The 26,491-nt window shown below is 37.4% G+C and overlaps 2 protein-coding genes across 3 annotated transcripts in view; one reads left to right on the plus strand and one right to left on the minus strand.

Moving 5' to 3' along the window:
* The window catches only part of LOC126375125 (transcription factor IIIB 90 kDa subunit), a 38,512-nt gene that overhangs the window by 2,255 nt on the left and 9,766 nt on the right, over positions 1–26,491 (plus strand). The gene's annotated exons all lie outside the window — the stretch shown is intronic.
* LOC126375129 (BTB/POZ domain-containing protein 6-B) lies at positions 417–7,020 on the minus strand. 2 transcript variants are annotated; one of them, XM_050021975.1, is made up of 7 exons: positions 6,587–7,020; positions 4,130–4,290; positions 2,736–3,014; positions 2,505–2,652; positions 2,197–2,413; positions 1,302–1,667; positions 417–1,213 (listed from the first exon to the last, which is right to left on the minus strand). In XM_050021975.1, the coding sequence occupies exons 1-7, from the start codon at positions 6,688–6,690 to the stop codon at positions 719–721; spliced, it is 1,770 nt and encodes a 589-aa protein (XP_049877932.1). In that variant the 5' UTR covers positions 6,691–7,020; the 3' UTR covers positions 417–718. The 2 variants fall into 2 exon arrangements, with proteins under 2 accessions (XP_049877932.1, XP_049877933.1); XM_050021976.1 differs by lacking the exons at positions 4,130–4,290; positions 6,587–7,020 and adding an exon at positions 3,400–3,608.

Raw genomic sequence — 26,491 nt, forward strand, 5'->3', positions numbered from 1 at the left:
TGCAGGACAGGCCCCCTCATTAGAAGTTATAAAGATTTAAGCTGTTCCAAAAAGGGACATTCCGGGCTACATTCCCTAAACATATATATGATGGTGCATCCAGATTAAACGTGATTATTACCTATTTTCTCATTACTCAGGTACATAATTATTCAAAAATAACAAGGGTCATCATTTATACCCAAAAACAAAGGTAAAGATGCATATCTGTTATCCATAAAATTAGAAGGTTAAACAACGGTAAATTTGTACAGCGCAATCTGTATTTTTTTTTTGGGAATGTCGCCTGGATTGTCGTTCGATGTAACAAAGTTATGATGCAATGTTCTAAGCAAATAATGCCACTAGTACTTGGCCTCAAAACTTGTTGATACAACTGCTGGTGATGAGGTGACTTCCAAATCATTAAACAACAATTCAGTATTCATGTTTATTGCAATGAACTTGTGTTATGGATCTATGGCCTATCATCTACCAACTTCTAGAGAGCTTTACAACATCCATATCACATTCTTAAGTTACTTATTTCTATAAAGTTCAACAATATACACAAGAACTTCAAATTTACAACAAAATAATTTTAACTTTTGGGAATGGTTAAGTTTTTAAATATTTTAGGCGAATTAACATATTTATCTCTTCCATAATATTGAGACTTCCAATTAACTTGCAAATTTCATACTGAGTAATAATTGAGTGGTCGGGACCTTATCAATTGTCAGTCCTCATTTTGATTGGTGTTGGTGATGGCAGTGGACACTGTGGGACCGTAATATATAAGTTCTGGTATCTGACCTCCTTGCACTCCAGTTCCATTTGTGCTTTCTGAGGAACAGTGGAACTGAAAAGTCACTGTGCCCATATACACCTCACTTAAACCTTCTTGTCCAAAATAACTTAGTTCACTTCCATCCAATATGGCAGAAGCAGTGTAAAAGCATTCTGGTTCAATTTGTATTGGGTTTTCAAAATATACATGGAAAGTGTTGCTTGATCCATCAGAGAAGAACTTTGTATTGTTCTCTGCTAGCACTCTTCCCAATCTCTTCAGCTCAATTTTAACATTGTAGTCTGCTGCACCATTTGAAGATCCATATAGTCCAAATCCAACTACGAAAATTCTCTTATCGACGCAAAATTGAATAGAATCGCATCTCCCGCGATACCTCCACTGATTGCTTCTGTAGGCACAAGACTGGAATCTGTGACATATCTGAAATTGTACACATACACATAATTATTATGTCACTTTTAATTTTGATCTCCTTGTAGCAAATGCAATATAAACACCCTATATTTACCTGAGCTTTCAGTCCAGCCCTAGCTTTTATGGGGTAAGATAGTTGTGGTTTGGTTGCAGCAGTGAAGTGTAGAAATATGTCAATAGTTTCTTGTGGGGTTAAGATGCCAAGTTGTGCTGCACTGTTTGCAAACTCCTCAAGTGACATTGTTGGGAATCTGATCAGGTATATGGCACTTCCGAGCATAGCTCTTTTATTGCTTGGTGTAGGCTCTATCTCTCTTCGCACGCACTCTGCATGGGCCCATGCCAGAGCAGCTTCAAAGAGATTGATCTCTTTGCAATTGAGTGTCTCTCTTGCAAGCACTGACTCCAGAGTTGACACATCAATATCAATAAACCCCTCTGAAGTAAGAGCCATCTCAGCCTATAAATAAAATTATTAATGTTATTAGAGGTGTATTAAGTAAAACTGCAATACAATTTGTACACTGGTTTATTCAGATCTTTATGTACATTTGTTAAGATATGTAACATAGCTAATTCACAGTATGCTCCACAACTAACATGCAACAACACCATTACTTTTACACAAACTGTATTGCAGTTAATTAGAAACTATTGGAATTTCAAAGCTATTGATTTGGAATGTGTCATTATAATTTACATTGCTTTACATTCATACATTCTATCCTTAAATCTTATCCTATATCACAACCAAAAATTGAGTATACAACAGATAAATGTCATGTCGTCTTATGGCGAAACTTATCACATGGATGGACCACCACTGAGGATTATAATTAATTGCAAACATGAAGACTTTCAACACTGTCTTTGCTTCCTGGACTTGAAAAGTTACGACTGGAAGATTCAGAGAGCTCCATTAGCAGACTACTGTAGGAGGATGAGTGCTCTAAGCAGATTGTTGCTAAGTTTTCTGTAGACTCACATACCTGGGCATCTATAACCTCCCAGCACCTTTGCATCAGTTCTGGCTCCTCAAATAAACGTGACTGGCTGAGGAGCAGGCATGCATTCTTGGCAGTAAGACTAGTTTCCAAATAATTGACACAAGCTCTTGCTAGATGTGGGACAATGTATTTCTTAGCAACATAAAGTGTTGATAATACAGTGTCTGCTTCCAGCTGGATTTCATCACAGTATAAATATCTGAAAAAAGTATGTATTCTTTAGTGTTTATTCAATTATATTTTAAAACAAGTGTTAAGGTGATTGATCAAATAATATTAAGGATTCTTACTTCAACAATGTAAGGAATGCCGAAGGCTCAACATCAGGGACCTCTATTTCCTGCTTGCACTCCGCCAGACCCCCATAAAACATGGCATAAAATACCGAGCTGCCTGTAGCTAGCACATACTTGTGCGCCGGTATCACTTGTGTGTGCCCTGGAATGAGGTGACATGTTAGTAGACATTTATTAGAATCCTAATTTATGAATTAATTGATAATAATATATAGAAATGCTTACCAGGTCCACCAACAATAAATGTGATATCTGCCATTAGTTGGTTATTGAACATAGCTGCATTCCTCTCACGGATTGTGGGCTTGGTGGCCTGCCAGTTGGGGTCTATGGTGGCGGAGCCCGGGGGCGCCGGCGACGCTGTGGGCGACGGCGCTGATGCCGACGATCCACTGGGGGACGGAGGCCCACTGTAGCACTGGGACACCTGAGTGCCCGTTTCTCGCTGAGAGATTGTATGAGGCGGAGATAGAGACAGCCCACCGCCATTGTTGATGTTTTCCGCTGAAAAAAACAAACAATCTTTCTCAATACATTAAGGAAATCACTTCATTACCTGCTTATAGATTTACTAACATCAGTAATAACAATAATACACACTGCTAAGCATTTTACAAAGTATTCGTTGACTATTTATTAAATTTTCACAACAAGTCTATGCGTAATATTAATATGATCGCGTAATGATGATAAAAATGTTGCTCTGAAACCAAGCCAACAGGCCAACTAATTATAATGCTACGTTTCATATCATTATCGTGACTTCTAAACAATGTTATTCATTAATAATACGTTAGAATTAACCTGTAACTGACCCTAATTAAGTCGCAAAAATACTGGATGAGGACTACTTCATAAAATCAATATTTACAAAATTCCATACGCTCACCATTCATCCAAGTGTTCGTTTGCGCGACGGACATACTATCCCTACTGTCCTGAAGTCTTTTAGGTGGCTTTGAAACGATTCTTGAACACAGATTCGACATAATGGACAAATGACCTCACAGTATTTAAAATTCTAACCCAAACATTTGGGCCGCGAACTTCTACGCATTGACGTCAGCCATCTTGTGAGGCGGGGCGTGAGGGAATGAAGCGGCGGCGGCGGGGGAAGGCGCGGTCTTTGTAGCTGTCAAAACGTTCGGAAATAGACGTGTATTCAAAAACGTGATTATTTTGATAATGACATTTATTGTCACGGCAATTACACTTTTAGAAAGGAAGAGCGGGTTTTGTTAATAACTACCTATAGCCAGTCCAGTATGTTCCTTGAGCCAGGTGAAGTTGATACAATATATGGGGTGTCGATTTTCATTCTGAATAATAGTTGTTTTTCGCAATGGAACAACGGTATAATGGAGACGTCTACGGCTATGGAGTGTTTAGACATTCGTTCTTGGAAGGCATAATACGGCGTTTAGATTTTAGTAAATATAATTAAATGCTTGGTGCCTTGTCGTCTTCACCTCCCTAGTGTTTATGCATAGTTTCTTTTCACGTGACTTCTTGTAGAATAACATCGAATGGCATTTTACAACTTAGCCGGAAACCTACTTATATATAGGGAGCACTGAGAGCTCGACTAGGTTTGTCCAAAGGTTAGTGCTGATGATTACCTGGCCTTAGCGACTGTCTTCGCGGCCTTTGAGCTGGAGTACGCAGCGTTGACTCTTGCCAGTTCTGTTCCGCGAAACGACCGTCTTCCTCGATAAGACTTTCGAAGAAATCCACACTGCTGCCGTTCATCGAGGACTGCACGTGGGCATACCAAATGAAACTGAAAATAAAGAACGTTCAATTTATTGCACAAATACAGGAAACTTACACGTTACATACATAATCGGGTGAAAGCCGACGCGGAAGGAACCGTCCCACTAGTCCGGCCAAGTAGAATGTCAAGTTGAAAAACATACGTACATAATAAACTCACATCCGTGATCCCCAATGGGGTTAATAGAGCCACAAGTAATCAGAAGACATTTGCCACTTTTGATATAAACGTCTGAGTTGTAGATACATAGTTCCATAGATATAGTACTTATGCGGGGTGTAAGTGACATCGTAACGAATACAGAGAGGGATGATTCAGCTCATTATTCTGAGTCAATATCAAGTTGAACGTTTTTCCAACGCAAAAGTATAGAATTGCAACGAATTAAAAAAAAAACAAAATTCCACTTGATATTTCAAAATCATAAGCTGAATAATCCTCCTGAGCCTTGTTTACTACAAAACTTTGTAGATTTACATCGGATGATATTCATTAATTGTGGTTCCTGTACTAGGTTCAAGATAAATTCTGCTTACTAAATAAAGTTAGATCTAAAACTAACGAAAAACATTTTCTTTTTTTTATTTAACTTATTTATGAATATCTCTCTCTTATTGATGAAATATTTTGAGATATATCATAATCAAGAAAAACGCAATAGGTAATAAGTCCGACATTTTATCACGTTTTCTATGACGTCATTGTGCTTTTTCATACAAACTCCATAGTAATTTCGTGTTTTGACGTTTAGTTAAAAGTAACTGAATTGACTAGTTGGAAATTAGCCTATTGTCCGGATAAATAGAAAAAACCTTTGCGACCTCACCTGGGTCACAATCAACACTAAACTAGTATATGCTAATGTATATGTGGTTCTTCTTCTATCGTGTGGCTTGTGAGGTGGATGACCAACCTCATCAACCCTGGTGTCAGGGTTATTATTGAGCCACCAAAGGCCCCTGACGTGACTCAAGTAACGACTACGTACTTAGATCAGTATGTAGTAACCGGGACCAACGGCGTAATGTGCCTTCCGAAGCACGGATTATCTTACTTCTGGATAATCAGGTGATCAGTCTGCAATGTCTTAACCAAACTAGGGATCACAAAGTGATTAGTCCCCACCGGGATTTGGAACCCGGGACCTCCGGATCGCGAGCAGAACGCTCAACCATTGGACCACGGAGCCCTTTAATTACATTCAAAAGTACAGACGAATTCTCATTCTGGCATCTTATGGCTAATTTACATAACGTCATTTGATCGTTTCATCATAATTTAGTTCAGACTTATAAAGTGACGTCATTATTTTAACATTTCACCATTAAAGTGACGTCATTATTTTAACGTTTCACGACTATTACTGAAGTCTGTAGTAGTTTATTGGATGCCTACGAGTACGATCCACTAATGTAAATACTTGCCTATTGCTCAATTTTCTTTTTTTCTATTTGTTTTATTACATAATTAGCTAATTTAAGTCATAATTAGTAAATGTAAGATTAATTGTATATTTATAACTCCATGGGTAACTGTCATCTTCTAAATAATTAATGAATAAATAAATTACTTACGTATAGTTCAGTATTGAGTACAAGTTGTAATTTTCTACCCTTACAATTATCTGTTATTATTCAGTCTATTATGGAGCTTTAGCTTTCTTGCATAAGTTCCTGTGATATTATGTCGTCTGTCAGACGTAGCGTGTTTTAGCGAAGTTCTCTCACCCCTAAGGTAATTGACCAAATTGGAGATGTCCTTAGAAAAGGTTTAGCACGATCTACTCGGAACCGTCGTGTGTGTATGAAACGATTGATGAATGTGGAGGAAGCAAGAGAAGTGTGACAGGATCGAACCAAATAGGATCCCATAGTCTCTGCTTTTCTCGGTGGGAAATAGGTGTAAGTTGATGTATGTACGTCGCTATATCTATAGGTAATAGTCACCAGTTCTATATAGAAACGAGTGCCCTTAAATTTGATACCAAGGCAAAACGTTTTTCACCATCTCACCTTCCAATCTCCAGGAAAAGCCTGGCTAATACTCAAGTTAAGTCGCATAATATTTCTGAATTCGTTTTCTCATGTGCACATGTTTCTTCATTTTATTTTCCGTGAAGGAAAAGCACGCGATTACGCTGTCTGTGATTCGAACCTGTGACCTTTTAAAGTAGTCCTTAGCTAGCCTACTTCAACTGCTTTATCTACACTCGACCTATATTGACTGTGAAATTAACTAACAGTGATAGGTACAAATATAAACTAACAATCCAAGAGCGGAAAAAGTAAATTAAGTAACGAACCGGTAAACAAAGAAGATGATGTCTGATTTGTTGAAGATCCAACGAAGGAGGAGTTTCCCCAATATCAAGGGCAGTTTTGGAGGGGCTGAGGGCTTGCCCTTCATCTCATCCCTTGAGGGCACTAAGGCATATCCACCAGCTTACACCAACACTTCACACTTAACGTTATATAAGTTGAATACTTTAAACTAAAAGTGCCTGCACTTCACGACGCTGATTCTACGATTAGCACTGCTAAAGTAATTTATGTCATTCTTTTTTTTATAAATTCATGTTTAATATTTTTATAAAAAACATTCGCACAGATTGCGATTACGACATCATAACATTGATGCGAACACAAATATTTTACTACTATTGTTTACATGAAATTCGTGCGTGCGCGGTGGATATGCGCGCTCTGTATGCGCACGACTGTATGCGCCGGGCAAGCGCTCAGAACTCGATCGTCCAAGTAGGCCCATGCTAACACACTGCGGCATGTTGTCATACCTGTTACTCAGCGTAGGAGCACTTTGAGATTGCAAACGTGATAAAATCTGTGTGAAAATTAAAATTCATAATTATTCCCCGTTTTTTGTTACAGGACATCTGTATAAACAATATATTTTTCGTTATCTTGTTACAAAAATGTTGTTGCATTTAATTACCTACTTCATAATCATGGGTATTTTCGATCCTGCATTTTCATACTGCAGAAAAATTTTTAAGTACTTATGTATCAGCGAAAATCACAGTACTTACAGAGATACTAGTGTGTAAAGCAACTCTATCGACTCTTACGCAAGGTCACTCGCTAGGGACACCTCCAGAGTCAAGTTAGATCGTGAAAGTGGGGTGATGTCACAACTTGAGGCGGTCCATAAATATATCGAATCGAAATGATAACGGCGCGACACGACGGCTATTTCGCATTCTTTCTTATCGCAATCTACGTGAGATTAACGTAAGATGTTACGACAGTTTAGTAATCGAAATTTTCTCGGATGTTTTTGGAAACAGGCTTTTTTAAAAGCGGATTAATGGTGTGCGCAGTTTATAAATGTCAAATAAACACTTTGTCCATACGAGTAAAAATACATTACATAAGTACAACTAGACCTACCCCAATAAGTTTAACAGAAGTGGGTAGTCATGTCTATCCGATCATTGGACATTATCATGAGCTTTCATTGCTCCACCGCTGGGTTTGATCTTCAAAGAAATATCAGTGAATATTGACGATGATTGGGAGGATTACCCGCTCCGTTCACCACACTAGGTTAACAGGTTGGCCACCGTGAAAATAAGTTTCTTACACCAGTTGCACCGGTTACGGCACATAACAGAACGAGGCGAATAAAAAACCTATGTAGAGAAAAAATACATCTAAAAATAACTATGTTCTACATATTTTATTAGCCGGTCGTTTGTTCAGCTACAATTGTTTAGTGTTTCATTCCATATTTAGGTACCTAAGTAGGCATTTTTGCGTTGCAAAATTATAATTAAAAGCAGAAAGGAAGGATCATAAATAGTACGGAAACCTTTTAGTAGCATTGTTATATTTGTCTTGTAAAATGAGGTCTATGTCTATGTAGGTCCTGAATAGTGACAGGTTATGATTGACAAGGTATATTCTTGCAATTTTTCCCAGAATAGGTATGTATACAGTTTAGGGTCTTTATAATACGAGAGGACTTTACATCAACCGTGGCTGCAGGTTGTCTTTGATTATTTGTGACTCTACCCACCCCGTTAGTGATTACGGCCTTGAGTTTATGTGATGAATGTAATATAATATAAACCTATAGTATTGCAATAGTGTGTTTACCCGTCAACGTCGAGCGAGCAACGAAATAAAAAAAAATACAATACTTTCTTTTCGCTTGTTTGCTGAACTCCTGAGAAGCAGGAATTGATTTTGCATTTTAATTAAAATTTAACCTTGCAATGTCGTGCTGCTTTCAAGGCTGAATGGGAAATGCAAACTTTTATCACAGACTACGTTCGTTTGTGCAACCACTACGTGAAACAAACATCTTAATGTATGTTTACATACTTGAAATAATTAAATAACTGTGTGTCGTGATACTCGATGAAATTTCCATTAACCCCTTAAACGCCGGAACGCGGATCTCGACCAGACACAATGTAAAATCTATTGTGTCTGGTATCTCGGCATATGAGAGGTTAATTCGATGTACGCGAAAGACAGGAAAAACGATGAATTTCAGGAAAATCCAGGTAGATTTTTTTTCGAAATATCCGTGTATTACACGTGCAATACGTGCCTACTTCTAAGTAGATCTTGTCAATCAGACATAAAAGTCTGTGTAAGACTAGTAGAGCAGTACTAACTTCCAGCCAATACCTTTTATTATACTGTTGCAATATTTCCTTATAATGTTGCATGGGAAGTGCACTAGATAACTAGTGCACTCTAAAAGTCTAGATTAGCATAGATTGCAACTTAGGCTTTAAAAATCGTGACTAAGAAAATTCATTATTACTAGACTAAAACAATAGAATAAAATCGTTGGCCTTGTAACTAATGGGAAAAGCGAAGTCTTACTATTCAGTAAGTCAATTGGGAAGGAAATTCCCAGTAGTTCAACTGGTAGGACTACTCGGTAAGACTACTGGGAATAGGGGTCTCTTTTTACCGACTTCAAAAAAGGAGGAGGTTCTCAATTCGACCGTATATTTTTTTTTTTTTTTATGTTTGTTCGGGCATATCTTCGTCGTATTTATGTAGCAACTTAACGAAACGTATTAAGTATTATATTTAGTCAACGTAAGTATGACTAGTATGCTATTTTAACACCCACGTATGCCAAATTTATTACGAAGATGGAGTTTTATGGACGCTGATAATATAAATGAAAAACATTTCGGTATATTGCCTTCCCGTCCCTTAACAGTGGGACGGAAACTGACATTTCTAGTAAATACAGAGTCTCGACTACAATTACCACATCTGCGTTCTCCGGGAAGTTTGCCAATTCACAGCTCTCAAGGTTTACAACTGTGCCTAAAGGCTTGGTACTTCCTGTAGGTTTTTTATTAATACGAGCACTTCCGCGTCATATGTTCCGTACAGCCAAATTGGTTGAAATCACATAGGTACCTACTCGTATGCTGAATTCCGGTAAAGTTATTGAATTAAAGCAATAAGGAAATGTGTGACTGTCAGATAGGAATGCCCGATGGAAGAACGATGCACCGGCTTAATATATTTTCTTTGTCTTGTTTGGGAAAAACCTCGAATAAACTTGGCCAAACCCACGCGCTTGAATTTATTTTGGAACATCCTTTTAGATGTTTTTAAAGTCAACCAGCTCCACTCGGATTAAGTTACAAGATACATAAAACTGAAATTATGCTTGGGAATAAAAACGTACTTATCCAAGCGCATAATTCTATAGAATCTCAGTCATTAAGATGAATAACCTAGTTTCCCTCCAATTAATCACGAAAGAAATCGCATGTCGTGGTGCAATGCAAATAAAAGAAGAAACGTAGTAATAAGTCCGCTACGCAATATGTGCATTTATGTTGAAGAAATTAGTCGATATTTTTTATTATTACTATAACCGTGGATAATGTAAGTGCTACTATAACCTGACGCTTAGGCATTACGCCAATCTTAATATGAAGACCTTTAGTGTGGCCTACTTTGGCAGCATGGTTGATTTTGGTTTAATATCACTCATTGACACATAAGTCTATCAAGGTTTGAGGATATACCGAACCGAACGCCGAACGTCTTGAAGGGTCGAGAATAATAATATAACATTTTATTGCACAAAAGGAACATACAACAAACACTAAACAAAATAATACGGTAAACAAATGGTACAGAAGGCCTCCTAACATATACATGCATGAACTCACGCCTATCTCCCATCGGGTTAAGAAAAGACCATGGAATTCCATTTGCTTCAATCCTGACATACTTCTCTTGCATCCTCCATTTTATATGACGGATAAGGGACATTAATATCAATAATATTGAGTCACGCACGCTTACTTATAGTGTGGATACATTTACAGATAGCATTTATTCCACATATTGATGCAGGCAGGGCAACCTATGCATAACAAGAAAAATGTAGAAACAAGCGGCAAAGAAAGAGGGTAGACAGGTATGTTTGCCCTTAGAAAATTATTGATACTACTTCATTCCAATTTCATCAGTCGTTCCGTGATCATGGCACTTGCAACAGTGTTGAAATATCGGGAGTCTCATAAGTAGCTCTCATTAACGCGGTAAAAATCCGGTATTATGTGTTTTAATTAAATACAGATACTAAATATCAGTAGTACCACGGGTAGAATTTTCTTTCCGTAGTACTACCAAAGCACCGTAGTAGTAGTACAAGGGGAAGAAAAAGCGTGGATAACTATGTATATGGTAGCGTAAAGATTGATAGACAAATAAAACAATTCCATTGCAATATATTCTAATAAAGTATTCCCGACTGAATTGCAAAATGTTAAGCGTCATCAGGGTCGTTGCGTCATCTCATCACATTTAATCGTCGTAATTTTATGGGAGCTCGTTATTGTGCGTTGTTATTGTGACACTTTAGTTTGATAGCCATTTGTTGTCGACGTCTTCACCGGTTTTTGATCTAGAACGACACTAAGTGTGCTTACTTTAAGTATTTAAAGAGTAAAACAATATTTCAATTTCAAATAGTTATGGGAACTTCTACTTCAGGCCTCATACATCCCTTCCAGATAATTTCTACAGGGTCTAGAAAGCACTTTGGGAATACTAGAAGGATTATAATTGCTATAGATATTTTAGCTTCAGTGTAACCTTATTCACTGCTTACCTTTTCAGCCTCTTATCTTTGGTTTAACATTGTAGAACTAAATCAAATACGTAATTGGATGCGTAGATTCGTGAATCTGCTAGCAACGCGGTATACTTATTTAAAAAATATATGTCATTGACTTTTTTATTAATTGTAACAAGGCATAGACATTCGTTGCGCTACAGCAATTGGTGTTGCCAAACTGATCGGGTTGTTTATTGACACGGCCTCCCAATTGCCACATAATTATGACTCTTAATTTTTTTAACCTTTCAATTGTTTCTTGTCCTCTTCATTATTATTAGGAAGGTCTTCAATTCTTCATTCATCAATAGTTTTTAATAAACACTTGTTAGTACCGATTGTTCTCACGGTGGGAGGATTTTTATCATCGTAATTGGCATTGTTTGACTATGAAAGGAAGGGTTTGTTTGATACATAGTAATAGGGTCAACGTCCTTCGCTGCAGGTAAACCTAGAAAATATCTAGGCTGAGAGAAATCACTGACCGCGTTTTGACCGTGCTTGGTATGTTCATAAATAATTAATCACTTTTAGGAAGCTAAAGTCGTCCATACTGCTCGCAGAATTAGTAAGTTGAATTGACAATGGGCGTTCCACATACCTCGTAGAATGTATAACCACCGAGGACGAGACACATATTTCCAAAAAAAACTTCAATCAAGTCCAAGAAGTGAACAATTGGGTAGTCAGAAGTACATCCACCGTCATCATCATCAGCCCATTAACGTCCTCACTGCTGGAGCACGGGCCTTCCCTATGGATGGATAGGGAGATCGGGCCTTAAACCATCACGCGGGCCCAATGCGGATTGATGGTTATTAACGACTGCTAATGCAGCCGGGACCAACGGCTTAACGTGCCTTCCGAAGCACGGAGGAGCTCGATATGTTTTTTTTTTTGTGGTCACCCATCCTATGACCGGCCTTTGCGAAAGTTGCTTAACTTCAACAAACGCAGACCGAGCGCGTTTACCGCTGCGCCACCGAGCTCCTCACATCCACCGTAAGATGATCTAAACACGTGATAGGTGATGAGTCGTATCGCCGTCTATAACGGTCGGGCCAAATGCGTTAGTGACAAAAATTAATAAGTCATTGGTGCAAGTCTGGTACGAACCGCCGCTTCCCGTTTGAGAAGCAACCTGGTGTACCACATGAGCACAGTGACTACCAAGAAATGCTAAGATAAAAATAACCTATAAATTCAAATCGGTGCGGTCAGACCGTTACTAGAGTTCCTAAGTTCTTACATTAGCATGTAACGCGGGAACAAATGTAGAGATCATACTTTTCGCGACGCCTGCGCACTCACATCAGGATGCAAGTCACGCGCCGTCGCCGGTAAACAGACCATATAGATGCGTGTCCGGAGCACGACACTCACTGTTTTCCAACTAGACTACAGCACGCACTGCGTTTTATAGCCTGATAGCTTCTGCCTGCGTCTTTACGCGTCTTAAATTGTTAACAAACATCTTAAAAACTCTTAGCCCATGTTACCTCTTACAACTGGTTTTTATTTTGAAACCCTTAAAGTTATTTTTAAACTTAATAAGACCATAACATTCAGAATATTGTCGTGTATTTTTTGTGCTAACAATAGAGGATAAAAATGTTTGTGATCGCCAGCCAGCTTTTTTGTAGTAATTTAAATGTTTTTAAACAATATTCTATAAAAGGGGTTACTATAATATCCTTGCTGCTATTGTCTGTTTTTCTATGTAATGTCGTATTATAAATTGTCTAAGTACTTGAGGAATAGGCTAGTTTCTAACAAGTTAAATCAGTTACATTTTACTAAACGTCAATAAACGAAATTGCTATAGATTTTTTATGAAAAAGCAACCTAGGACGTCATAGAAAAACGTAACTAAGTGTTGTTAATTACATTTTTCTTTATTAATATTTATAAATAAGTTAAATAAAATAATAAAACGTTTTTTGTCACCTTTAGATTTGTCTTTATTTAGTAATCAGAATTTCATAATTTATCTTTGACGTAGGAAACTACCCAATTTTTTTATATCATTTTTTTTTTATAATAATATCATATCGCATGTTCTGGTATGCCAAACATATTCGCACATAATTCACAGGCTCGTCATAAAAACGTGTTACTTCTTAAACCAATAATATTATACATCAATGTCTTAAAACATATGTGTGGCTTTTAAGATACAAACGCTACTGACCTGGGCCTTCTGCGGTTCATAAAAGCCACCCAAGTGGGCACGTTTACGCAATTTACTGACACTGTGTATGCAGTGCGATGCGTCGGCGCACACCGGCTCAATGCCACAGGAGCGGAGGTCGCAACCATCAGGGAACATTGAGGTCACAGGATGGCCATACTCATAAGAAATCAATCCATTTATGTACGAGAAGAGAATAATAATATTATAGGAATTCAACAGAGGAGATAGTCATAATGAAATGGGTGTTCCATTCGATTCAAAATTACTTGCTGAATTAATACATTCAATCTTTTTTATTTGCATACTATGATGGTGTACATGTTGGTAAGTAGTTACCACTACTTTGTTGGTATTATAATAAAACGTCGCTTTTGGGGATGTTTGCGTCAAATTTATAAAAAAATATATCTTTCGTAACATCTAATTTGAAGTATACATAAATAATGAGGTGGGGATGGGGGGGACGGGGGGATATTAGTAGTCAAAAAACACAAAACTTATATAAGTTGTTACTTTTTTTATAGATACCTATAATGTTATATACAAATACAAAAGTATAGTAACATTGACTGATAGCAACTTTATCACTAGGTGCGGGCTAATTTATACAAATTTATAAGAGCATTGCCCCTACAATGTCACTGGATTTTTGCAGGGTCGACAGGAAACTTGAGTCAGCCTAGTGATGCCTGATACAGATATTCATTGGCTTCCTGAGAAAGAGTCTTTATCAGAAATCATTTATCCATTTATTATTTATTTTATTATATTGAGATAAAGAGCAAAAGGAAACTTATTGAATTGTATGAATGTAAAGGTTCCGTTCAATGCTATATGTCAACGAATTACTTTCTAGTTAATTGTAAAGGTTAACAATATATGGAAGTTTATTGAACCGAAAGATTAAGTCATACGTCAGAACCTGTCTCTGTGACGTAAATTCACGTATTGAGGGAATCTCCATAACCCATACGTGTGGATGCACTGGAAATTTATTACATAAACTGAAATAACAACATAACATACCATCACGCATGTTTCCCCGAAGGAGTGGGCAGAGGTTTATAATAGACACACCCAATTCTCGCCAGCTAAAACTTAAGTCCCATGTAATAGTGGGCGAGCCAGAAAATAAGTAATTAAAAATGACAAAATAAAGAATTTAAAGCAGTTTGATAGATGAATGTGAAAATGATTTACTGGTTATATCCAAGTGACTGCAAAAAAAGCACGAAAGAAATCTAAGATTGACTGCACGGACTAGCACGGGAGTGCCCTGTGGCTTGGCTGTTTCGCTACCATCGCATGATCGTAAGCTGAAAAAACTATTTTGCTTAATGCGCAAAATACCATACGACAAATATAATGATAGATAGATCTAGTAGCAAAGAAACGGGTAAGCCCCGTATTTTGCCTAATGTGTAGAGTTTGTGAACTTAGGGTTTGTATAATTAGGGAGTGTAGAGTTAGATGCTTGGCTCTACATGAGATCTAATAACTTTTTGACATTCAATATTCTTTATTTGCATACTATGATGGTGTTCACATCATTTTTTTAAAAGAGACATTGCGATCGATATGACCTCGTCTTAGCTATATTTTACATGAAATTAGGTGGGATGAACATGAATAAAAAAGTTTAATGTATTTAAATCCAGTTAAGATAAGTAACCATATTGTATCGCAGAATCTCTGCAATGAGGAAGAAGTTTTTGAATAATTTAATTTGAAATAAACATGTACACGACCGAACGTTACTATGTTTAAAATTTTGCTTAGTCACCATGGTAGGTTGAAAAGTGGTTTGGCCTCGGCATGATCTTTGCAAATTCGCATTTATTTTTTTGTAAAATGTGACATTGCTGCGGATTTTAAACTCGACAATGCGAAAGGAATGGTTGTCGTGTGACTTCTTAACCCAGAGGTTGTGAGGTTTACTAAGTGCATCAATGTTTTTTTCATGAAAGAGGTAATTTCTTGCATTTTTATTTTATTTTAGTTCCATGTAGTCTTCGAAATAGAATCTTCGAAAGAACATTCTGTAGTTATCTTGTTGTTAAAGTTATTGGAAGTGGGACCTATTTGTGAGCCTAAGAATATCCCACCGTATCTAATGTGATAAATATTTGACTAAAAACTAAGTCTTTTAAATTAAAATCATGATCTTTCTGCGTATTATTGATATTTCATTACCGGTTTGGTAACAAAATGTAACAATCACATTGACCTTTAGAGTGTTGAAATCGACAGTAGGTATCAGTGGTAGGGTTTCTCCCAAAAAATAACAATCAGAATGTTTACTGTTTCAAAATGTTTTCAAATTATAATACAAGTCCTATTTTCAGCGTTATACGTTCTACCAACATTCCAACATAGCAAAAAAATTAACACTAATCACAATAAAATAAAAAAGTGTAAAATTTTACGTACAATTATGAATTTTCATTCAAAAGAAAAACGCAAAAACACAATCAAATCGCAATAAGTAGGAATACCTACATAAAAATGCTGTAGGAACAAAAACTTTATAAATTTATATAATCAAGAACTTCTAAAGATGCTTATATCATTCGCACTTTAAAAAAAAGATGTCTAATGGGATTGGCAGTTATGTGCCGTTCCCTGGAACGTTTCCGGCTGTAAAAAGGCGCAAACCTTATTTAAAAAAAGAGCTTTATTACCTAACCATTAGGCAGATAAGACCAGCGTACAAGAAGGAAGCAGACATTTTCGTTTTTTTTAAAAACGGCGTATCTCTGGTGATTGGGTATCTAGTGGCCTAACAGGTAGTTATAATTTATGCTACACTTGTGGGAATTAAAGGTCACTAGCCCATATGAGCTGCGACACCAACTCGGTACCTAACCACCTAAATTTTTGATATTGGTTTCACTAACACAGTTGGCTCCATATCTCCATATATGTACATCACGTTGGTCTTACAAAAAGCATAGTGAAGCGTGGGAAGGAAACTTAGTTGATCTTGCGATGGATGTACCTCTGATTAACCGAATTGAATATAGTCATCGGCACATAATGCTATGATTGGTAGTATTATTTGTTTGTTACACTCCATGAAATCAGAATTATTGTAAATATCAATATAACAGCCTCCTTAGTCTAGTGGTTAGAGCGTTAGGCTCACGATCTGGAGGTCCGGGTTCGATTCCCGATGGGGACATTGTCGAAATCACTTTGTGAGACTGTCCTTTGTTTGGTAAAGACTTTTCAGGCTTGAATCACCTGATTGTCCGAAAAAGTAAGATGATTCCGTACTTCGGAGGGCACGTTAAGCCGTTGGTCCCGACTATTAGTCGTAAAAACACCTCCACCAACCCGCATTGGAGCAGCGTGGTGGAGTATGCTCCATACTCCCTCCGGTCGATTGAGGGGAGGCCTGTGCCCAGCAGTGGGACGTATATAGGCTGTTTATGTATGTTATGTATTGTAAATATCTAACACATAATGCTCTATGATAATGGTGATATCATAATATGATGCCATGGGTATTAAAAGAGTCAATTTGACTGCACTGTCATTGTATCGTGTTATCCTCTTGATGTAAGCACGTTTGCAATATTTACCTATCTTATACCTTGACCTTATGGTCTTTGATCACCCATCTCACCATTATTACATGTCAATAGCTTTTAATAAAATTACCAATGTTTATACTAACGTTTGCTAACATGTCTTGATCGTAACCTTGTTTTTAAATCTTTACGTATTAGTACTTGAAATCTATGTTGTATCAAAATGGGCAGAACAAATGTTATTTTACCTTATTGCAGTTATAAGTGGTGCGTTATCTACCCACTGTCTGCAAAATTCCTAGCGGACTTAATAAAACTATACACTATTACTTGTTATTTCGCAAATTCAATCAATAATTTCGATGAAATGATAACGTACCCACCATCTACTTAGAAAGAAATAGTATTCGCTTAGCTTGGTCTTTCTCAACTATGATCTATTAATTGAAATTAAATTATACTCCTAACTGTAACACATAATTATCTGTCTTTGTAATCTACTCTCAATGTATTACAGTTACCTACAAGGACAGTAGAACAAAGCCAGCGTAGGTCAGCTGGAAGAAATGTCTTTGTTTAGAGATAATCTTACCTGTACTGATTTCTTTGTACGTATGTTCCTTGTATCTGTTTTATTGTGTACAAATAAATAAATAATAAATAAACAAAAGTTACACAGTTATACATAACACAGGAATAAGAAAACGTACAAAAGGCGGCCTTATTGCTAACCAGCAATAAGGCCTTGCTACCTGTTGCTTGCTACTTGTTGCCTGGATGAAATTACTATTTAAAATTAAGGCTGCCGATAGTGATAATCTTGTCACTTTGTAATTGTTTATTTTATGTTGTGTTTATGTGCCAAAAAGCGTTTTGTATTGTATTGTAAATATAGGAAAACCCATCTTTATTTATTTACTTTGACGAGACGTGAGTTTGTGTATGCGTAGATGTAATACATTCACATGGCTATCCATCGAAGAAAGCCATAGAATATATTGCAACATCTACAAGCTGGTTCTAGTGATAGTTCATACGGTGCCCACTTTCTACTCTTTGTATTTGTTGTATTGTACCATTTGTGTCCTATATAAGGTACGTCAAAGAAACGCATTGATGTATAATATGTTACTATAGTAACACGAAGAAAGGCGAACAAATCGTTCAGTCTCGCTCGCCACAAAGGAAAAGCTAGACAGTTGTTGAGGAGAGTGAGCCTTGAATGCTGTCTGGTTAACGACTTAGATCCGCCAATACCAGCCAAGGTGAAGGCTCTCGGCTCGGACAACTCGCTGACCTTAAAATACGCTTCATCCATTATTTAAACACTCAATTATGCATTTAGCTCAAATAACCACAAAGATTAGTCGTAAGAACGTATCTACGCTTCGCTTGGCTAGATTGACAATGCCTAGATTATTAATATTAGATATTAAAAACTTGCGGTTTTGATATAAAAAGGTGCAGACTTTTAAATGCCTATGAGGAACTTTCCAGGCTACGTTCACCAAAAACAATATAGATGGCGTTGTACAGCTTTAGCGTGGTACTTACCTATTTTCTCATTACTCGGGTATATAAAATACAATGTAATTGCAGAAGCATATGTAAAAATAAAAATAGCTGAAGTGGCAGTGGGCAGGACACATAGCGAGGAGAACCGATGGCCGATCGGGCGGAAAGGTTCTGGAATGGCGACCACGTGTCGGACGACGCTCAGTGGGTAGGCCCGCTACAAGGTGGACCGACGATCTGGTGAAGGTCGCGGGAAGCCGCTGGATGCGGGCAGCGCAGGACCGATCGTCGTGGAGATCCTTGGGGGAGGCCTATGCCCAGCAGTGGGCGTCGTACGGCTGATGATGATGATGATGTAAAAATGCTGATGAAATGATGTTGCTTGATATTTGGATCACATTATGCATTATGTTGCGACCTATATAGATTTTCTTTATTTTGATCAGAATAATAATATGTACAAGATGTCCTTGTGCCTGGGTGTAATAAATAGGGTCATCATTATACCCAAAAACAAAGATAAAAGATGCATGTCTGTTATCCATGAATCTAGAAGGTTAAACGAAACTGGAAAGTTCTTCCTTAAATGTTGATTGAGGCTGTAAGGCTCAGATGCCTTTTTAAAGTCTATTTAGACTTTAATAGAATTTTCCATTGTTTCACTACGGTGTCTTGAAATACGGGCTTCACGAGGTCAAGAGTTTCATACCCTTTTATCAAAGGCTACCAAATGGCGCAAAGAATCTTTTCGAAGCACAACATTATACAATTATAAAAAAAGTTATGGCAGTAAATTCCATGAACAATGGTAGTTCACTGAAGAGGTATTTCCTTACAAAAATATTTTTAGATTCTTTGCTGCTCTCATCTGCCTATACCAATAACTTCGACGTCAGACACTTAATAATCTTACAAACACACATAAACAGTCTATATACGTCCCACTGCTGGGCACAGGTCTCTATCAACCGGAGGGGGTATTGAGCATACTCCACCACGTTGCTCCACTGCGGGTTGGTAGCGATAGTCGAGACAAAAGAACGTTTTAACGTGCCCTCCGAATAATGGAATCTTCTTACTTTTTCGGACAGTCTCATAAAGTCATTTCGAAAATGTCCCCATTCGGTATCGAACCCGGACCTCCAGATCGTGAGCCCAATGCTCTAACTACTGGACCACAAAGGCTGTTAATAGCTTCATACTAAAAGCCAATCTCTGTGTCTTAAATGTACGCAATAATCATCATTTAAATGTTTATTGGTAATGTAAATTACACGTCATTCAGGTAAAGATCATAAAGAAAATAACATTCATGGAATTTGTATTTGTTTTGTTTATATTATTACATTTGTTTACTAGTTTTACCTATATTAATAACTTTCTTTTTTATTCTAACCTTAAGTATTTACGTATACATCTTTGCGATAATATTTGTCTATGTACACTCTAATTATATTAAAATAATTTGGTATATATTATAATGTATATTTTTGAATTGAATTTGAATATATATGTTACCGGCCAAACCCGATTTTAGGCCAAACTAGTTTTGCCTAGGCTAAACTAGTTCATCCTATGTGCGATCGGATAAACCGGTACAGACTAGGCCAAACTGGTCTGTCCTAAGGGTGATAGGAGAAACTAGTTTATCCTAGGAGGAACTAGTTGAGCCTAATAAAAATAAGTTCACTTCAGGATAAACTAGTCTGACCTAGTCTATACTAATATTTCCTAGTCAGAAATGTTTAAAGTCGGCGCCGTATTTACCTGGACTAGAATGACAGTTATGTTTTAAGCTAAAGTAGTCTTTACGAACGAGACACAAAGTGTATTATGCGTTGTGTTCATTGTCGAGCCATAAGGATTCGTAAGGTGCAGCTGCATAAGGAACTGCTTGACAAACAGGTGCAAATGCAAGAAAAAGAAGGTGCTCTGCAATTCCAAATGCCATCAGAGTACAGCATGCAAAAATAAGTGAAATTTATTTTGTTCTAAATGATAAACATTAATAATACAATCTTATCTAATTAATAATTTACAAATTACAAATGATAAATACATCTTGATTTTATAACTAGTATTTCTGGTATTTTATTATTCCCTGTTAGCATAAAATAGGCTAAGCTAAGTTAGCTTTCTTGACGTGTACCCATTCATAGAAGGCCCAACCAGTTTCTCCTAGGCCAGACTAGTTTATCCTGAAGTGAACTTATTTTTATTAGGCTCAACTAGTTCCTCCTAGGATAAACTAGTTCCTCCTATCACCCTTAGGACAGACCAGTTTGGCCTAGTCTGTACCGGTTTATCCGATCGCATATAGAATGAACTAGTTTAGCCTAGGCAAAACTAGTTTGGCCTAAAATCGGGTTTGGCCGGTAACATATACACCATTAACACATGTTTATGGAATACGATGTTCGTGCGTCACCTAACAGGGTCCACATAATACCAGCGTCGTGGTTCACGCCGCGACTTGTGCTGAGTGAGGCCCTTTTATCTCAGGACGTCCACCACCACCTTATGGTCATTTCGACAAACATCCGTCTTGCTTTTTTGTAATTGTTTTAGTGGAAATTTGATATGATGTTGTTGACTTTTTTTGTGTGTGGCGTCCTTTTATAATAAACTTTTTCTATTCTATTCTATTCTAATGAAATGATAAGCAGATACTAAGACATGAACACGTGTCTTCATTTGATTTTATTTACTTTAGTTAATGCAATAACATAACATACAACAGCCTATATACGTGCCATTGCTGGGCACAGGCCTCCCCTCAATAAACCAGAGGGGGTATGGAGCATACTCGACCACGCTGCTCCAATGCGGTTTGGTGGAGATGTTTTTACGGCTAATAGCCGGGACCAACGGCTTAACGTGCCCTCCGAAGCACGGAATCATCTTACTTTTTCGAACAATCAGGTGATTCAAGCCTGAAAAGTCCTTACCAAACAAAGGACAGTCTCACAAAGTGATTTCGACAATGTCCCCATCGGGAATCGAACCCGGACTTCCAGATCGTGAGCCTAACGCTCTAACCACTAGACCTCGGAGGCTGTTAATGTTAATGCAAAAAACGCATGTGAAATGAAATGACTAATGCAGTAACATGTTTATGTGACGTACAATATAGAACCGGTACATTATTTTAATTTTTTTACTCAATAAATCTTGGTCAAGACTTAACTAGTACATGTTGGTGAAAAATCCGCTAAACTGAAGTGGGAATGGGCGGGACATGTCTGCCGTATTCATTCAGTGGGCCAAAATTACATCTGATTGGACCCCACAAGGTCGTCGATGGTGAGGCGGACTACGACCACAGTGGAGGGACGAACTTGCCGCCTTCCAGAGTATTTGGCCGAACGATGCCTAGGACAGGGATGGTTGGAAAGAGGAGGGATAACCCTTTACCCAGCAGTGGGACATCATTTAGGCCACAGAAAAAAAAGAAACTTGGCTGGGGGAAAGATGAAGAGGAAGTCTTTTCCGAGTAGTGGGAAAATATAGGCTAGAAGCAGAAATCTTGGTTGGAGGGTAGCAGGTTGGATACACGACAAGCGACTGTTTCGGCAGTTTCAGCCGCGTAACCGCGAAAATATTCCAAGTCTGGTTAACAGATAGTCCTGTCTGTAATCAGATGATAAGCTGTATTTGAACTGCAAATTAACTACATTATTATAGATACTACAATTTAGATAAAGTTTGTTTGCCTGCTTTCAATGTATACAAAAAATAACATGTTAGGTTAAGTTGTAATAATTCTGTCGAGATAGAAAACTCTTTCATCGGGGTTTAGTGTTTGCATAATTCTTCGATAGGCCATCAATTAAGATATTGGTGTTACTTTGTCAGTTTTAAAACAATCTCTTATCTCTATCTGGCACACGTCGCATGTAAAGGACAGCACAAGTTTTGTTCGCCAGAATCTGCACTAATATTGATATAATAAAGCTCGCTTTGGTACGATTGACTGTAGAAACAATCGATTAAACGAGGATGAGAGTCCTCTCTATCCCAAATTAATTAATTCTATTAAGTTGTAATAAGTACATTGGGGAGCTCGGTGGTGCAGCGGTTAACGCGCTCGGTCTGCGATTGTTGAAGTAAAACAACTTTCGCAAAGGCCGGTCATTGGATGGGTGACCACAAAAAAAATGTTTTCATTTCGAGCTCCTCCGTGCTTCGGAAGGCACGTTAAGCCGTTGGTCCCGGCTGTATTAGCAGTCGTTAATAACCACCAATCCGCACTGGGCCCGCGTGGTGGTTTAAGGCCCGATCTCCCTATCCATCCATAGGGAAGGCCCGTGCCCCAGCAGTGGGGACGTTAATGGGCTGATGATGATGATGATGAAGTACATTGGTAGTGATATGTATCTAATTAGTATATTGTATTACTTTTCTATTGCGTTGTTGTAGAAAAGGTAGTTTTATTTTGTTTTTTTTTTTTTTTTGCTATCGGAAAACGGTCTTTCAATGGCAATGTCTTATGAAATTAAAATGTCTTGATTCATATACCAAGATAAATTGGCTATGTAATTATTCTTGTTGTTACACAGCAGTATCTTACGTAAAGTTTAACAAGCACAGCAAATGTAATAAACCTCAAGTAGGCCTACTTACTTGATAACCGCCTCGACGCCGCCTCTTAGCAATGTTAACATCACTTCACTCACAGTCCCGACATTTTGCAACACATTCAACATTATCGTACACACATTTCCGAACTTCAATAATATAATAAACACTCACTTTAAACCTGGCAAGAATCCTATTGGCACGAATTAATTCGAGACGGGTGACGAAGTAATTGTATTGTAATTTCAAAGCCATTTAATTAATTCAAGTATGACCAAAATGTTTTTATTTGACCTTAGACAGTACACAAAATCTACGAAATTTTTAATCTAGAGAGCTGTAAGAAAGCAAAACTCGATACTATTTCATGCTGCATTTTTCGCGGTTTATTTAAAAAACGGTCCATTGTGCATATGCCAAACTAACCATAAAATGCCGTTTTTCCATTTTTTATATAAACTACGGGTCAACTTGCCTGGAATGGTCCATAGAACGAGTGAAATTTCTTAAATGTTCAAACTTGTTAACATATACATGTGTTCTATTAAACAATTTATGATTAGTTCGGCACAGCTCACGCTAAATCACAATTTAATACTTATTGAAAAATATATTATAATAAATATGTCTCCAATTGCCGTAGAGTCTGAAGCACAACTAAAAGCGGACATATACGTGTTTTAAAATGTATTTTTAAGCTGTGTAGTTTTTTTTTGCGGACAAGTAGGAACTGGGCGTTTTTGATATGACCCTACGGAGTTAATGCACTGTGTAGGTGACGTGTGAGGGTGTGTGTGTATGTGTGTGTCTCCTAAAGCCTTAAGGAATTTTAAACGAACTTTAAAGCTGTTCAAGGAAAACTGTCCTGTTACTTCTAATTTAGTTATTTTTTTATTCTAAAACATTTGTTTTTAAAATGATATAGGTGCCTACTGAAGTGAAGGAAGGTCAAACGAAGGTCAAATAAAAACCACATGAAAGGTCACTTTGGTGTTTCTCTCACGCTTAATATATGCAACAAAATACATTGTAGTCGCTTCTCCTGCGTTGGGTCGACTATTTAAACATGCGCTTTTTACATTTTATTTATGCAATACTGGTAGGTACTTACTTATACATAGGCTGGATTTAGGACAGAACAGGCGGGGTATACACAATACAAATAAAAAAAATATATTTCCAAACAGTATGTCCTAAGAATGTACCTACTTAGTTTTGATGGTCTCAAATTCCACTGAGGAGCGCTCGGTATCAAAAATTAAAATAACGAAGTTAAGATTTTAGCGAAACCATCAAGGATTTTACGTAGAAAAAACTAGCGAAGATCCATTTGTCAACGCAGTTACTTCTTTCGTTTAAAAAATAAATAATTGACTGTAGATAGATGAGTGTGCCTAATTATTACATTATATTTTGAAATAATTTTATTTGTTGGTAGGATTGTGAAAGTATAATAAATTTATTCAGAAAATAATTAGGAGCCTCCGCTCCTTCTTTGCCCCAGGGCCTCCACACCTCCAAATGCGGCCCTGCGTAATCTGTGCATCATTTATATGACCCGTAAGGTCCAATACCATACATATTCGCGTATTTATTGCATTGCATATTCTATGCAAAGTTCATTGTTTTGTTTAACATTAATTCTATTAATATATGTATTGGTGCTAATTCCTGTATACACCATCTAATTTTATTTTCAGTTATACCTGTCATTTTCTTATGCGCAGAAAGGGAAAGAGACGGGTGATTGACAGCAGCTTAATTTTAAATTGAATTAGTGAATGAATGAATAGCCCGGGCGAATCAAATGTGTATCTCGCTGGTATGCAACTTATTTGACGTGTACTGTCAACTTAATTCTGTCGGGTTATTGACCAACGTACATTTTTTTAGACGATTCTTTAAAGATTTCTGCGTACATATGACGTGTGTTCCATAAATTTTATGTCTGTTGATTACTCGTCCCTTTCTTTTGCGGCGCATAAGTAAATGACTGGTATAATTTAAAATAAAATTAGATTGTGTATCTGCAGGAATTAGCACCAACAGGTACTTCAAGATTTAATAATAAATTGTTAATCACTGCAGTGTCTTAGTCACACTTAGTTCCCTACTTACACAAATATAAATAGCTACTACACGTGTGCGTTCATTCGGGTCATTATTTATTATATCGGTTATTTTTCTCTGTAGTATACTTTTAAAACTCTTCATCTTATGTATACTAATACTTTTACATATTTTCATAATAATAGAACCAATTGTACAGTCATGAGCAATATAATGTACCCACTTTAGGACTCTGTCGCACTAACATATTTGACATTTAGTGAGACTTACAGTTCAATTTGTCAAAAAAGTTAATGTGACATGGTACCAAAGTGTATACATATTAATGCTCGTGACCGTACTTGTAAACCAATAGAACGTGTTAAATGTGTCACTTATTTAGGAATGACAGTTGATGAACATTTTTCTTGGTCCGATCACGACTAATTGCTTATGCAATTTTGCAGGACATTTATACCAGTGTTATTTATTTATAAAAAAGGTACACCAACAGCTTATATAATAAAACATTTAAGGTTTAATAATAATAACATTCACAGCTTTATCTCCCTTTATGTACAGTCATGAGCAATATAAAGTACCCACTTTAGGACTCTGTCGCACTAACATGTTTGACATTTAGTGCGACTTACAGTTCAATTTGTCAAAAAAGTTAATGTGACATGGTACCAAAGTGTATACATATTAATGCTCGTGACCGTAATGTGATGGCAGGCGGCTAAAAGCGTACCTATGGCAATGGACATTATACAAAAAAACTCATTCTTACCGTGTGCCGCCTAACGCGTAAGTGCGAGCGAGACAGACAGTGGACTCTCTCCCCCTTACTCCTTAGCTGCTTACGGCCATTTAAAACTAAATTAAGAGAGGGGGGGTGAGGCACCCGATACGAATCACCGGTACCGTTCTATCTATCTATATCAGCCTAAATTAATATCCAATTTTGGACGTAGGCCTCTTCCATGTTTTTCCACTTCCGACGATCTTGAGCTATCGACATCCAGTCATATCCTGCGTGCCGCACGATGTCGTCCTTCCATCTCATTGGTGGTCTTCCTCTCGGTCTTGTGAATGCTCGTGGGCGCCACTCCAACAATCTCCGGATCCATCTTTCTTTGCTCATTCGTTCCGTTCTATACGCAGTATTATTATATTCTATGCCTACAGAGAGAAACAGCCAGACCCG

Source organism: Pectinophora gossypiella, chromosome 18, assembly GCF_024362695.1.
Source record: "Pectinophora gossypiella chromosome 18, ilPecGoss1.1, whole genome shotgun sequence".
NCBI classification, from domain to species: domain Eukaryota; kingdom Metazoa; phylum Arthropoda; class Insecta; order Lepidoptera; family Gelechiidae; genus Pectinophora; species Pectinophora gossypiella.